At 35.4% G+C, this 15,660-nt stretch overlaps 1 protein-coding gene across 2 annotated transcripts; it reads left to right on the top strand.

The window, feature by feature from the left end:
• The first annotated feature begins 420 nt into the window (after positions 1–420).
• Positions 421–12,409, top strand: LOC125682808 (uncharacterized). Of its 2 annotated transcripts, none has more exons than XM_048923395.2 (12): positions 421–624; positions 2,927–2,983; positions 3,237–3,342; positions 5,190–5,317; positions 5,727–8,195; positions 8,313–8,477; positions 9,002–9,069; positions 9,164–9,269; positions 9,700–9,770; positions 10,546–10,597; positions 11,035–11,109; positions 12,294–12,409. In XM_048923395.2, the coding sequence occupies exons 5-12, from the start codon at positions 8,136–8,138 to the stop codon at positions 12,351–12,353; spliced, it is 657 nt and encodes a 218-aa protein (XP_048779352.1). In that variant the 5' UTR covers positions 421–624; positions 2,927–2,983; positions 3,237–3,342; positions 5,190–5,317; positions 5,727–8,135; the 3' UTR covers positions 12,354–12,409. The 2 variants fall into 2 exon arrangements, with proteins under 2 accessions (XP_048779352.1, XP_048779355.1); XM_048923398.2 differs by having other exon boundaries at positions 441–624; positions 8,316–8,477.
• The last annotated feature ends 3,251 nt before the right edge of the window (positions 12,410–15,660 follow it).

Raw genomic sequence — 15,660 nt, 5'->3', positions numbered from 1 at the left:
AACCAACGACACACAATATTATTGATTAGCCTATCAATTGTGAACAAACACCAAGCACATGTATCGTGTGTATACAAAAGTTCAAAACTGGTCATCTGTTACGGTATTTTCTTTCTTTTTTCAAATATGCATGTTTTGGAAATGACATGACTTCAGATTTGAAATTTTCAATTTCTTTATCTATATTGATAGTTTATCATATCACTGATCATGATGTTTTTATGAAATATATCCTTAATGTTCGTACATGTAAATATTGCCTCTGTAAGTATTGTAAGCCCAGTGTAACTCCTTGAATATTGACTAAAGTGTAATTAAGATCACAACAATTATCCCATGCACCCATATAGGAGTTCCAAACTCAATGCGACTTTTCTTTACAACCAAACCACATTAACCAATCCCTCTATACTGAATCCTATTTTTTGACAACCAATCAATTCACAAATAAGCTGTGTAGGATAGACTTGGTTTTTTTTTTTATCAAATGTGATATATTTTGTTCATCTTCCTAATTAAATGTAGAAATAATCCTTCAAATATTTGGATGCACATATTGTGACGAAGCAGCCATGAAATTTGGTATAGGTGGACCGACTCTGATATTGGCCTTATTTCTAATAGGTGGGTGCTTCTGTATTTAAACTTAACAATAATGTTTAATTGGAGATCTTAGAAAAATATTTTACGATATAAATGTTGAATTTTAAGTGAATTTCTGAACATTTTCTCGTAAGTTTTCTTGTGTTTGCTATTTGCCTGACATTAGAATTTTTCATACAAAATATCTTCTTTCCCTTCCATGTGATGAATATGCCCATAACACCGATAACACAATCTCTGATAAATCTACCAAAACAAAATATTTACTTTTCCAATGTTTTGCCTTCGATATCTTTACCAATTGAAATGATAGCCATTTCCTCATGAATGTGATCCATTTGTTAACAATGTGTGTATGAATCTTGATAAATATAATACGTCTATTTTTACATCTGGGAATTCCGACAGAAATGAAAGTATACGTAATGGCAACGCTTCAGGCTGACATACAATTAAATACGTGCAATTTAAATAAAATATCGACATAAGCATTTAAAACAAACACTACCTATTTAATTAGTACAAAATAAATTAAGCAATCAAAACATCAAAATTTTAACGAGCAAAGTGGAAGCGTATCTGCCTGTCACCATCTTGGACTAGGGAAACGCACTTTACACTAATTCCATTTCTACATAGTGAGGATGAGCTAACGCGCTTCGTGAAGTATGCTGGCGTGATGCGACACAGTTCATGCCCTCGTATATTTTGAAAAAGGTCAACTTGAAACCGTCGTACATTCTCCCCCCCCCCAAAAAAAAAACCTCATTTAATTACATCTAAATCTGTTTTTGCTCGGTTCTTATTATTCTTCCGCTTCTTCTTTCTCGCGCTTAAAAATGTCCGCAACCGTTATGTGTAACCATTTGAAGAAAGTATTAGATATTCAAGGATTATCCAGTTGTGCAGATTTGATTTTGTTTTCAGATTGAAAGGGGTTGGGTTACATATGGGGAGGGGGGAGGGTGAGGTTCAAATGGGGGCGTCCAATATAGAACTCTTTGGGGGGGGGTAATTCCAAAATTCAACAGATATAACTTGATAGATAAAGTCCTAGGGCCTTCGGAAATGAGAAGGGAATAACCTGGCTGTTCTCTGACTATTAACATAAAAACTGGCTTAAAAACCTCGGAACTAATAGCGACGTAAGATCTTCAGAAATGATAAGAGAGTGACGGGACCTACAATCTAGGATCAAGATCAGGTGATTCCAGTGACCTTGACCTTGGAACATAAAATTGGTATTACTTCAAAAAAATAGAGACACGGGATCTTCAGAAATGATAAAATATAGTGATGAGATCTACTAATTAGTATCAAGCTCAAGTAACCTTGATCATAAAAACTCGTATTACTTTACAACAGGGACCTATAGAGACATGAAATCTTCAGAAATAATAAAACCATGTTGTGACCTGCAAACTAGTATCAAGGTCAAAGTAACCCCGGTGACCTTGACCTCTTACCTTGAACATAAAAGCTGTTATAACTTCAGAACCAGGTCTGATAGGGATCTGGGATCTTCAGAAATGATGAGAGGATGGTGGGACATATAAACTAGTATCAAGGCCAAGTAACTCCAGTGACCTTGACCTTGGCAATAAAAACTTGTCTAACTTTAGAACTGGGACTGAGAGACATGGGATCTTCAGAAATGATGAGAGGATGTTGGGACCTACAATAGAACAGTACTTCGTTTGGGATTTTTTATATTCGGTATCTTCCTCAAACAGTGAGATCATAAACCTCAGTAAGGCATCCCGATACTGTTTTAATCTGAATTGCGTGTTGATTGGCATTTAAAAATATATGCAAACTTATGCACTATTCTTGATATTCTAATAGCCTAGGAAAATTTCCTTAGGAGATTATTTTCCAGAGTAGGAAAATTTCAAAATCTCATCTCAATATTTTAAGTCATACAGCCATTTGGTGAAATCCTGTATAGGATTTTAAATCCCTAGGTAATTTTTGTTTCTTGAAATCCTCACTTACCAGGTTAAATACTCAAAAACAAATTTATATAACTGCCTAAATTTGCTCGATTACCTTCTTTTCTGCCAGGATCGATGGGTTTTCTATGTAGCGTGAATTCATTGCGAATCCTAAGGACTGCTGTTTTCTTTTTTTCCTTTTTTTTTTTTTTACCTAACATATCAGTGCTGTCAAAAATATATTATATATTCCTATTTTAAAACGTAAGTTAAGGGTAGAAAAAAGTTGCAAATGTTAATAGTTCTATAATGATCCCGGCAGATTATGGGATTCATTTAGTTAGAAAAAAACTTGTATCCTAATTATTCATTTATATTCTGTGTTTCAGAAACATGCATTGCACAGAACTTGACAACAGAAATACTCCCCACCATAACAGTACCCGGTAATTTTCTTACATTTTTGTTTGATATAATCATTCTGGTGCTCACTTCGTAAGTACTGTACACATTCTGACAATGCCATTGAGGTACCCCCAGTTCTCTGGTTTTCTCCTACGTCAATGATGCTCTCGCGCCTCTATGTGAGCCAATGAAAGACAACATATTTAATCTTTGTACAATGAATAAAACATCTAAATTAGACAAGATGTTCACTAATACCAGTGTTTCACTTCATTTTCGTTTTCAATTTGGAAGGTGGTGATGAAAAATGTGCGAGTTATTATGGCGCCATCAGCAACTGCTCCGAGACGTTTACTGTACGAATGATAGCCGATCCAAGCAACAAGGCTTTCGTTTGCAGGTATATCTAGTAATAAATACCAGGGCCGTAAATTAACCTTCAATTTGGAGGAGGCAGGATATTAGGCGGGGGCCTGGGCGGCCCCCAGACGCTGAGCACATTTTGTGCACACTGAACACGTTTCGTGCAAAATCCTTGATTCTAGGGCCTTCTAAGATGTTACTTGACTAACTCATTCTAAAAGAAAGATTTGGAATGCTTTTTAAGGGAGGTATCATGTTCTTAGTTATTGGAAACAACATAAATTCTAATGAACTTTAAATTTTAATTTTTTTTGGCTCAAAAGTTGGAGGAGGCAGCTGCCTCCTCCGCCTCCATGTAATTTACGGCCCTGAAATACTATTTAACTTGTGTGCATACCGTCATATCACGGAAACCTTAACCTCTGCGTAAGGGAATAGTAAATTTTGCCTCAAATACAAACCTCTAAAACACTTTCAGAACATTTGTAAGTCATTCTCTTTGGGGGATACAAATTTTACTTCAGCCGACTTCATCTTTTAAAGCTTATATGTATTATGCGTCGGAAAGGTTTAATTTCAAATTGCTAAATGTTTTGTCTACCTATCGTAGTTTTCGTTTGATCACTGTGTACAAGGTCAGCTTCAAATGTGACAGAAAACATATCATTTACATGTGCATGCATGTACTTAATCATTATTCTGTTGACTGAGTAGTTTAGCGAGCCCTTGTATTGGGTTGAAATATTTCAGTGGGCACGTTTGATGCCCCGTTTGATAACTATGGCATTGTGGAAGGGGGCAATAAATCCCTTCTACTTAGCACTATACGGAAACTTGAGCGTAGATACCATTATTTTCCGTCGGACTAGAATGACGATCTATCATTGGATAAAATGCGTCACGTGATTGTCATCTAAATTTCTTTAGATGACGAGTAGTAAAATATCTTTCGTACGTATTAATTGTCGGTTGTTAAAGTCCATTTAAGATTTGGCTTCGCCTCGCCTTCTATGGACTTTAACAACGACAATCAGTAACAGACCTAATAAGTAATATTAATTATCATGATTAGTAAAGGATATTCTGAACAGAATTCTTTCCCTCGGATAACCCCTCGGGATGCAGTTTCTGTCGAGTATAAGTATGATAAAACACAGTACATGTATAATGTACAATTGTCCACTGGCTGTGCAGCGAATAGCTGTTTTCCCTCGGACTTTTATCAAATTCTTGATAATTTTTCCCACCAAGGGCTTTCCCCAAAACACTTTGCCAAGGGTCTGAAAAAAGAATTACTCCCGCACAGAGGGTGGTGGACAAGTGTTTTATACTCAGGGCCGTAACTGCCGATGAGGCAGACGAGGCAACTGCCTCGTCTGATTTTTTGGCAAAAAAGAAAATAAAATTATATAAATGTTATATTATAGGATATATGTTTAAAATGAAGACAAGCACCTTTGTCTTTGACACCATATTACGATTCTTTACATAGTACAAATGAAACACAAACATGATAAATTGGGATTTAAAAAGTGTCATTTTCAGTCGTAAAGTCAATCGGCGGCCCCCAATCCCCTGCCTCCCCTGATTTAGAACCCTACTTACGGCCCTGATACTGATGGGTTTCCCCCAAAAAATAATATCAACGATAAAACTTACGGCTCCCAGGAGATTTGATTGTTTTATTGCATGAGACAGTACTTAGTCCTTTCGAGGGAATACCCCATGAAATTGTTCTATACTAACACCACTCCCCATACAGGTACTGCAGATGTTATTCACCCGATGCAAAACAGTTCTTATCTTTTTTAACTTTATTTAGGCATCATTTTGACAGACGTGTAACAAATGATTTTAACTTCGCTGGATTATTTTCTCTTGAAGTGAGTTAAGAACACTCTCATCGTGCCTCAACGTGATTCTGCAGGTCTGCTATAAGGAGGATCTATACACACAATATACCATTTTCAAAGGTATTGCGGATGCGTGCGGATGTACCCCGGTATCTACAGGTAGAAAAATTGCATGTGATCTCTCTGAGAGTTAGTTGCGTTATTAATAAGATTAAATTTTGATTAATATACAAGCTTTATATTGTAACCATGTAAGCGATAGGCAGGGTGATAGTATCATGCTTTCTCCGTCTTTTCTCATAATTATGAATATCTAAATAGTGACGTATACATTGTATAGCATATGTGTCTGATTAGCAATAAAATACGTTCAGATCATAAGAGTAAAAATGACCTCATACTAGCAGTGTACATGTATATACGACAGTTATTACAATCTCAACTTTAAGTCTAAATATGATTAATTTACACATCTAAATGTAAATCTATTTTAAAATGAATACAATAATTACGATTGTGCATTATGAAATGAATTTTAATCTTATTATTCTTGATATTTCTGCTGCAGGTAATAGAGTGTCGGACAACAGCATCCTGTTCATTCTGGGTTTAATCATTTGTGAATATATCTGTATGTACATGTACTGACGTTCAAGAAGTTTTCAATTTCATAAGAGTTGACAATAGTTTGACTGTTCAAAAACGCCCTATCTATATTTCGATATATTTTTAAAATGAATTGAATATATATCTCTGTGCATTAATCCAAAATGCAGACAACAACCATGTTTGGTGATAGGAAATAAATGCAGTATCACTAACTTTCTTCAAATGTTTTTATTTTAAATCAAAGATCTACATGCTACACTGTACGTGTATTTGAGAATGGAAGCCCATTTACTATAAGATGAATAAAAAATATTTTTGTTTTAATTTTGAAATAACGAGTTTCATTATTTTGAATTTAATTCTTATTTCAAATTTTAAAACTCGGATAAAAGTTATAACGAATTCTAAAGTTTGAAATAACGAATTCAATAGGAAATAACGAAATTAATTCTGAAATTCTTATTTCAAATCAAAAATATAGTTTTGATAGGTCCTAAATGGGCTTCCGTTCTCAAGTGATCTCAATGATGTCGAAATGAAATATACCCGTACAAGGGGAAAGGTTGAAGGATGACAAATTAAAAATAGCCAATCAGGGTCGTCCCAAGAATAAAGAACTGCGCCGGAGTGATGAAACCGTATGAAAAGTACCGGTTACAAAATTTTATCACTAATTAGAAAAATATAAGCACTAGTCAGAAAAGAAAATCAATAAGTTAGAGATCGAATGCTCAGCAGTTAGAATTTTTTTTATCATTTATTAGAAAAATATGTGCAACAGTCAGAAAAATATTATTCTCAATTGGAAAAAATATAGCAACCAGTTTGAAATATGTAATCACCATTTGAAAGATAAAAGCAATCGTCACATAGATACGGACTATTTTTTAAAAATTATACATTTCGTTACCGTGTAACTATCATCGACAAATACATTTCATTTTTATCATAACGTGTATTATGTTCTTTGAACATTTTTATTCGCACCAAAATAGGGTAAATTACATTTGGAACGATTCCAAAATGGTTTAGCATACATGAACCCCTGGGAGGTTTCCATTAGAGATGTTGTAACCTGCGATCACCAGCTGATGTGCCTTGTATTAAAAAAACCCACAACGAGTTGATGCCAAAGTTGTTCGTGCAGTTCATCGATTGATATTCAGATCACACACAAATCATTTAGTCGTTTTGAGATTCTTTTAGTGTGATGCTACAATTACAAAATATGGGAAGGTGGACAGTGATAGCGAGTCGACAGTTTGCCTCCCTTCCTCTTTTTCCCTTTCCTACCATCTCTCTTCTCCCATCTCCTCCCTTCCATTCTTTCTTTTCCCCTCCTTCCTGTACTCCCGTCTCTCTATCTCGTCTACTGCACGTACATCTGACATCACCATTGAAAGGGCATCATAAAATACAACATACTGATGTCAGCGTATCTCTAAAGAGAATCGTACTCATTCCTTAGTATGATGGCCGCGTGTCTACGGGAGGTAAGAATTATATTTGTGCATCTTTAAGTTACAAAAAACATTCATGTATTGATATTTGTAATTTTAATGATTTTACCTTCGATACTTTTTCAAATTCTAATGATACCTTTTTCTTGAGGAATGTGTTACACCGGCATAATCTCACGATCCGCTAACACGCTTCATGAAGTCTGCAAGTGTGAAGTGTCGCAGTTCATGTCCTCATGTATTTTTTTAAATGAAATTTATTTCTTTTAAAATTGACATGCTCTAGAATGAACACTGCATCATTATATAGAACGGGAATTTTTACGTAACAGTGTCATTTGCAAGTCTGAATTCTTCATGGAGGAGGCCATACGAATTGTAAACTTAGGCCTTCTACAAATGTATATGTACATATGTAGTACTTAGATGTCTGTTTACATCACTGTTTCCTGTACACGTGTATCGCAATTCAGTTCACATCACGTTTTACGTGTAGAATCGAATATAACCAAAAAACAAACAAACAAAAACAACAAAAATAAATAAATATAATTTTTTTTTAATGTACATCTACAACGTCACAATACCTGCAACGTCATCATTCAGTTACGTCATAATTATGATCATGCGTTAGGAACGGTCTGTTGAAGTATATATATTTAGATTGACAATGGCTAGTTCACTTGAGGTGAGTTGTAGATACAGAGTGATTGTAAATTCGAACCCAAGCGATATAATTGCCTGTGTTGTAGACCCAATGTACAATATATTAAACGGAGTCTAAAAAGTGAAAAAGGATAGCATGACTTCAAACCGATTCTTTGCACTAAGTAAATATAAACGACGCTGAATATCCGTAAATTCTGACCAATACATGTACATACTTTTTTGGATATTTGTAGAAATCTATGGAGTTGCGAGAATGTTTAAAAAATGGTAGTTTAACGCTTAGAGACCTCGACAATAGGGTAAGTCTATGAACGATATTATTGCTTAGTTTGTGGGTTTTTTTTTTATTTAAATGAATGTAATATATAGTTACTAAGGTGTTCCATACGTGTGCTTTGATTGTCAACTTTTCGTAGCAGAAACGAGGATCCTCAAAAGGGAGAAGAAGACGAGGAAAAGCGAAGACTAAAAAAGAGGCTGTAGTCGGTGATGCTCAAACCTTGGTAAAACCCCGAAGAAATTCGTCGGTGTTAAATAATATAGACATCGGGCTGAACTCTGGTGATAAAGACTCAGAAATGGTTAGATCTATCACGTATATTTTCACACACACACACACACACACACACACACAGAGAGAGAGAGAGAGAGAGAGAGAGAGAGAGAGAGAGAGAGAGAGAGATCTAATAAAACTAACTTTAGATAACTGCATTTAGTGTAAAGAAATACATAAGGAAGAATTATTTTCTTGCAAGATAATAATTATTTAATCACCAAAATGCGATGCATGTACCTGCTATGAGGTTAGAAAGTGTTTGAAATAATTATTTTCTGGTATTATTACTGCGATATATAATATCGAGCAATTTTGATGACAAAATAACAGCTAATGCTCCTATGAATAAAATCCAAAAGTATCATATGATAATCAGCGATCAGTTCCTGCTAGTACTTTCGCCTTTCGACGCTACTGAAAAGATTCCAGAAGAAACGTGAGGCGAAAGTACTAGTAGGAAGTGATCGTTGATTATTATGTGATTATCTTTTTGTATTCTTTATATATATATATATATATATATATATATATCGTCTTGTCCTGTTGTAGATTGTACGTGGTATTATTGATGATGTATTTGACGGTGCGTACAACCAATGCGCCGTAATTGACTACAGGTTTGTACCTTGCCATTTATTGCTGACCTTTTGCAACAATTGATATCTTGTAATTCACAGAATTTCATTGTATTTTACTTTATATTATTTTCAGCATTGCCAAAGAAAAGGCAAATGAATTGGCCAACGTCTTCCTCAAAACCGAAAGAGCCCGTATCACACACAGAGAGAACACTGAGCAGAGAGAGAGGACATTAGAGGTACAGTCTCTACTGAGTTCTGTTGTTGTCAGTACAAACCCCACTGCAATGTACACGTGATATGTTGCAGGCGGGGCTAATAAATTTGTTCACGCAAGTGACGTTTCAACGCTCTCCTACCTCTTTTCTCCTAAACACCCCCCCCCCTTTTCCCCTTACCACCACCACCACCTTTTCCGTCGATTTATAACATGTTCATGAAAGCTTTAATTTGCACGTCACCCACTGCGTATACGAGTTTTAAACTAATTCATAATTCACATGGAGTCATTTGATATGTACAGTATATATTAGTGTATGTACATTTTCACGAGTTGTGATTACACCGTGGACAATCTAGCTAGCGAACTATGCCAATGTTCTGCAAGAATATATCAAATATTTAGACATACATGTTCCCAATCTAAAATTCAATCTTTGTTTTTGACAGTTGTTGTACAAAGCCGCAGAGGAAAATGTAGATGACGTGATACTGCGTGCAACAATGCCCAGTAACCAAAGGTGGGTAGTACTACGTGTAGTATACAACGTAACATACAACTAACATAAATGTCATTCATTTTAGTACATGTACACTTACTTAATTTTATTTATTTACATTAGACATGAAGAGGTATATAAAACCAGTATCACCAGCGTTTCCTGAACGTCACACCTAGTGTCCTCCTCAAAAATGACTGATAATCACGTTAAAACAATTAGAATCAAAGGAGGGAGGGGGGACTCCAACTCTCATTTTACAGCCTTAAATCTCCAGGGTGTTTTTATTTGCAAAGTAAGATAAATTGGCCGATTCCCTACCCTACTAAAATTTAGGGTATTAAAGTTTCGGCTGGAGAATATTTTTATATAGTTATGTATATACATGTAATATTTTAGCAAGTCAAGAATTTCAGACAAGTGTCATGAAATTAACTTCTACTATGACTACCCCGCCCTTTTAAAATGATTTCATGTTGCTGTGTTATGGAACAAACCCAATATAGATCTTGTTATATAAAAGCATTGTGTGAAATAAGCTTGCAGTATATCTATAATAAAAATTGTCTTCCTATAAACAAAATATTCTGTTTAAAGGAAGGCAAGGTTTGTTTTTTTTTTTTTATCGTAGACTTAGATATTTTTTAAAACGTCATTTTTTAAATTATAAATATCTATAACGTCGAGTGCCTGTGATCTATGTATGTGTAATGCAGGGTTTATGAGTTCATTTTCAGATTTTTCAAAAGATTGTGTTCTGCGGCATTGTAATAATACTGATTTGTATTGTTTGCAGCATGCACAGCGTGTCTGGGACAGACCAGATCCTCGGAGAAATGATGGTACAAGTACGTATTTAACATTAAAGTCAGGGCCGTAAATTAACCTTCAATTTGGAGGAGGCAGGAAATTAGGCGGGGGTCTGAGCACATTTTGTGCACACTGAACACGTTTCGTGCAAAATCCTTGATTCTAGGGCCTTCTAAGATGTTACTTGACTAACTCATTCTAAAAGAAAGATTTGGAATGCTTTTTAAGGGAGGTATCATGTTCTTAGTTATTGGAAACAACATAAATTCTAATGAACTTTAAATTTTAATTTTTTTTTTGGCTCAAAAGTTGGAGGAGGCAGCTGCCTCCTCCGCCTCCATGTAATTTACGGCCCTGAAAGTTTCCTTAATCCTTTTGATTCGTTTCTTGGGAAAAGCAGAGAAAACACCATGGGGTATTTCTTTCTATTGCAAAAGAATGCTTTCTCAAAAATGATTTTTCTGATACATACTAGGATGAAGATAGTTATTTGCCAAAGAGGAGCTGGAAGTGGTTACTATGTGGTTCCTGTGTGTCAAGGCCATATCAGGTAATTATGAGAATCCGCATATTACGCCATATCTAACAATGTTTTGTCTGCGGTATAGTCTGTCTGTGAATAGTAATTATAGCCATTTCCTCATGAACGCGCTATAGTTGTATACAATGCGCGTATGAATATTGATAAATTTAGGATTATGTCTGTTTAACTACTGGAAATTCCGACAAAAATGAAAGTAGAATATAAATATAAAGAATGAATTTTATTCTAAGCTCACCTGAGCTGAAAGCTCATCTGAGCTTTTCTGATCGCCTGTTGTCTGTCTGTACGTCTGTAAACTTTTCTCATTTTCGACTTCTTCTCCAGAACCACCTGGCCAATTTCAACCAAACTTGACCAAAAGCGTTCTTGGGTAAAGGGTTTTTAAATTTCTTCAAATGAAGGACCATGCCCCTTCAAAGGGGTCATTATCACCAAAATGCAAAAATAGGCTGGGGTCATTTAAAAATCTTCTTCTCAAGAACCATTGAGCCAGAAGAGCTGAAATGTATATGAAAGCTCTCTGACATAGTGCAGATTCAAGTTTGTTAAAGTCATGACCCCGGGGGTAGCATGGGGCCACAATAGGGGATCAAAGTTTTACATACAAAAATAGAGAGAAAATCTTCAAAAATCTTCTCAAGAACCATTGGGCCAGAGAAGTTTACATTTGCATGAAAGCTTCCTGTCATAGTGCTGCTTCAAGTTTAATTCTAAAAATCATGGCCCCAGGGGTGTGGTGGGGCCACAATAGATACTAAAGTTCTACATGCAAATATATGTGAAAAATCTTTAAATATGGCCAAGTAACTCAGGTGGGCGATGTGACCCATGGGACTCTTGTTGAAATTCATGAAGGTGTAACCTGCCACGTTTCACGCTGGCATACTTCATGAAACGTGTTAGCTTACAAATTTAGTTATGTCTTTAAAAAAAATAATTCTCACTTTAGGCCTATATGCAATGCTTTTTCCACAGGTGCCTGTGGACATAACTACAAAACCCACCTTTTATTAGTTATTGAATATAAATTGTATAAAATCATTTTCATTTCTTTACTTATTTTTGAATAAAAGGAAAAAATGCAATTATTTTCCACCTTTACTATGTCTCCAAAATCGACTTCATACTATTGTGTTTAGAATATAGTCATATCCATAGGCAACTGACAGTGTTGTCTTTCTTTATTTCAGCAAAAGAAAGAGAAATCAGGATTTCTTGCACGGCTTCACCGCTTGTTCAGACGTCAATAAATGTATTGCTAGTGTTATTATTATTATTAAAAGATTCAATTATTTTTCAAATAATATACAACTTGTTGTTGTTTCTCGCAAGTCAATTTATACAGAAGGAGTATAAAAATTGTATTGATTTCCATTTTTAAAATATAGTTTCAAATTTAATCAATGACCAAAGAAAATGTATGTTGCCACCATTTTAAAGATGTTAAACATACACAAACACGCGCGCACACACAAACACACACACGCACGCACACACACACACACACACCACGCAAAATTTGATGGTGGGGGGGGGGTTAAGCGAATATTTTAGCAAATAAATGGGTCTTTTGCAGGGGGAATGTTATCGCCATTACTATTTATGTCAATGATTTTGAGATAAATTTCGTTAGGGTTACAAAATATGTTAAATTCTCTCCGTAATTATTCTGATGATTGGGATTTGATTGTAAATGTGTCAAAATCCAAGGTTGTTATTTTTAGAAATAGTGGAAAAATTGATATGGAAACTGACAAATGGATGTAAAATGAACAATTTCTTGAAGTTGTAAATACATGTACAAGCATTTAGGAATGTTGTTTAATTACAGTGGCAATTGTTTCAAACACAAAAACATGTTGCCGAACAAGGACGTAATTAAGCACGTTTTTCAATATCTAATTCTTTGAGAAATCATTTACGCAGAGTTAAAGTCTCTAGAATCTGAGGAGGTAGGAATTATACACAGAGTTAAAGTCTTTAGATCCTGAGGAGGTAGGAATTATACGCAGAGTTAAATCTCTAGAATCTTGGGAGGTAGGAATTAAAGTCTCTAGAATCTGAGGAGGTAGGAATTATACGCAGAGTTAAAGTCTCTAGAGTCTGAGGAGGTATGAATTATACGCAGTTAAAGTCTCTAGAATCTGAGGATGTAGGAATTATACACAGAATTAAAGGCTCTAGAATCTGAGGAGGTAGGTATTACACGCAGTGTTAAAGTCTTTAGAATCTGAGGAAGGAATTATACGCAGTGTTAAAGTCTCTAGAATCTGAGGAGGAAGGAATTATACGCAGAGTAAAAGTTTCTAGAATCTGAGGAGGTAGGACTTATACGCAGAGTTAAAGCCTCTAGAATCTGAGGAGGTAGGAATTATACGCAGTTATAAGTCTCTAGAGTCTGAGGAGGTAGGAATTATACGAATACCAATTACCATTTTTTTTAACCAATTATTGCAATATTCAACTTGTGCATGCAGTGTCATCAACTCAAAAATGTTCAAACAAATCATCCTGCATGGCTCAAGGCTAAGCCGAAAATATTGTGGAATACAAAAATAAATTTGAAGAAAATCTTCAGTCTTTGATTTACAACAAGTTACATACTGAATCAGACATTACAGAGTATATAACCAAACTGACCAAGATTTTACATACATATGCATACGAATGCATTCCCTCATCATCCTTCAACCCATTTATCCGTTCTGGTTGGACTAACTCTGTTAAAGAACTCCATAAAATCGAACGAGCCAAACGACGCACATGGATAGAGGAAGGTAGACCCCGAGGAATGATGTTCACATCCTACCGCGAAGACAAAAGGGCAAAAAGAAATTTCCTTAGGGCCTTCGATGGGGCACATGAACGTTATATGTGCGACGTTTACAAAGACATTGACGAAGCTGCAGAAGTACACATTCAACTATTCTGGAGGTTAACAAAACGCAGAAAACCTAGCGTTTCTCCAATATACCCCGAGATCCGAGATGATGAAGGGACAATTCACACAAATCCCGAAGCTGTAGCAGAAAATTTTGCGAAATATTACGAGAAAATATACATCCCTTTAGAAGATGACAACTTTAAGAACGACTTTAAATCTCAAATAGAACTTGAAATCATTCGTATAACTGAAACTTGTGAAAGTAATATACAAAATTTCCCTGGAGGAGACATTACTACAATAGAACTAAATGCTATAATCAACTGTCTGAAGCTTCACAAAGCCCTCGGTCATGACTCTATCACTAATGAACACATCATACACGGAGAAAATTCCCTCGTTCTCTGCCTCGAGAATATACATGTGTATAACACAATTGTGTCTTGTGGTAAAATACCCCTAGAATGGAAACGAGGATTGATAGTGCCCTTGTACAAAGGTGGTTCAAAACCCCAAAATACGTGTGACAGTTACAGACCAGTAGCGTTACTACCTTGCTTTCTTTAAATTTTTGATAAAAATATTCTGTCTCGCATATATGAATGTTTGATATCAAATGAGTATTTCCCCAAGCAACAGCAAGGATTTCAAAAATCGTTCAGCTGCCTTACCGCCTCATTTGATTTACAAGAAACAATTTTTCACATTATAGAGCAAGGAAACAATATACATGTATATGCAAGTTTTTTAGACTCTAGCAAAGCGTTTGACACAGTTTGGAGACAAGGCCTTATGTTTAAATTGTATAATGTTGGTGTTACTGGCAAAATATGGACATTAATTAACAATTGCCACCAAAGTACTATAAGCTCTGCTGTGGTTAACCAAACTCAGACAACATGGTTTCCTGTCAATGAAGGTGTTCGACAAGGAGATGTATTGTCTGCATTTTTGTATCTTGTTTTTATTAATGATCTCTTAAACGATTTAGAGAGTTGTAGTAGAAATATTGGTGTACTAAATGTTCCCAGTAACTGTCCCTCCTTAGCGGATGATATATCATGTATCAGCTTATCTCCAACAAGTCTCCAGTCCCTTTTGAACACTGCCTTAATTTACTCAAACAAATGGCGATTTAGATTTAATGCAGCCAAATCATGCGTGTTAATATTTCGTTCGAAAAAATGCAAATTTGATTGAAATAAGCAAGGGTTTTTTGCGAATTATTGATTTCTAATGAGGAAAATTATAATCATTTGGGCATAATTGTTGATCATAATTGTAGACTTTCTACAAGGATAACAGAAACATGCAACAAGGGACGTAAATCGTACTTCGCACTTTCCGACTTAGGCTCGCAGTTTCTCAATCCAAATACAATATCCCACTTGTACAAAACGGTTGTACAGCCTTCCGTTTTATTTGGCTGCGAACTCTGGAATTGCATATCTCCCTCTGATTTCCAGAAACTAAATACTTTTCAACACTTCGTCTGTAAGAACGCACTGAATCTTCCAAGATTGTGTAGATCTGACATTTGTGAATCCTTTTTTGATGTTCTACCGATAGCAGCAGAGATCGACGTGAGGAAACTATTATTCTTCGGAAGACTGTGTCGTTTGAATTCTGCTGCTCTTACAAAGAAACTATTTTTGACACGCCTTTATTCATTC

This window comes from Ostrea edulis, chromosome 2 (assembly GCF_947568905.1).
Source record: "Ostrea edulis chromosome 2, xbOstEdul1.1, whole genome shotgun sequence".
Lineage (NCBI taxonomy): Eukaryota > Metazoa > Mollusca > Bivalvia > Ostreida > Ostreidae > Ostrea > Ostrea edulis.
This window is presented reverse-complemented; position numbering and strand designations above follow the sequence as displayed.

What these genes read in the sequence shown, in the direction of transcription:
- LOC125682808 (XM_048923395.2), top strand. Translation starts at nt 8,136, where the DNA reads ATGGAGTTGCGAGAATGTTTAAAAAATGGTAGTTTAACGCTTAGAGAC. An exon ending in ACAATGCCCAGTAACCAAAG is followed by an intron (nt 9,771 to 10,545) that starts GTGGGTAGTACT and finishes TATTGTTTGCAG; the next exon opens with CATGCACAGCGTGTCTGGGA. An exon ending in TCGGAGAAATGATGGTACAA is followed by an intron (nt 10,598 to 11,034) that starts GTACGTATTTAA and finishes GATACATACTAG; the next exon opens with GATGAAGATAGTTATTTGCC.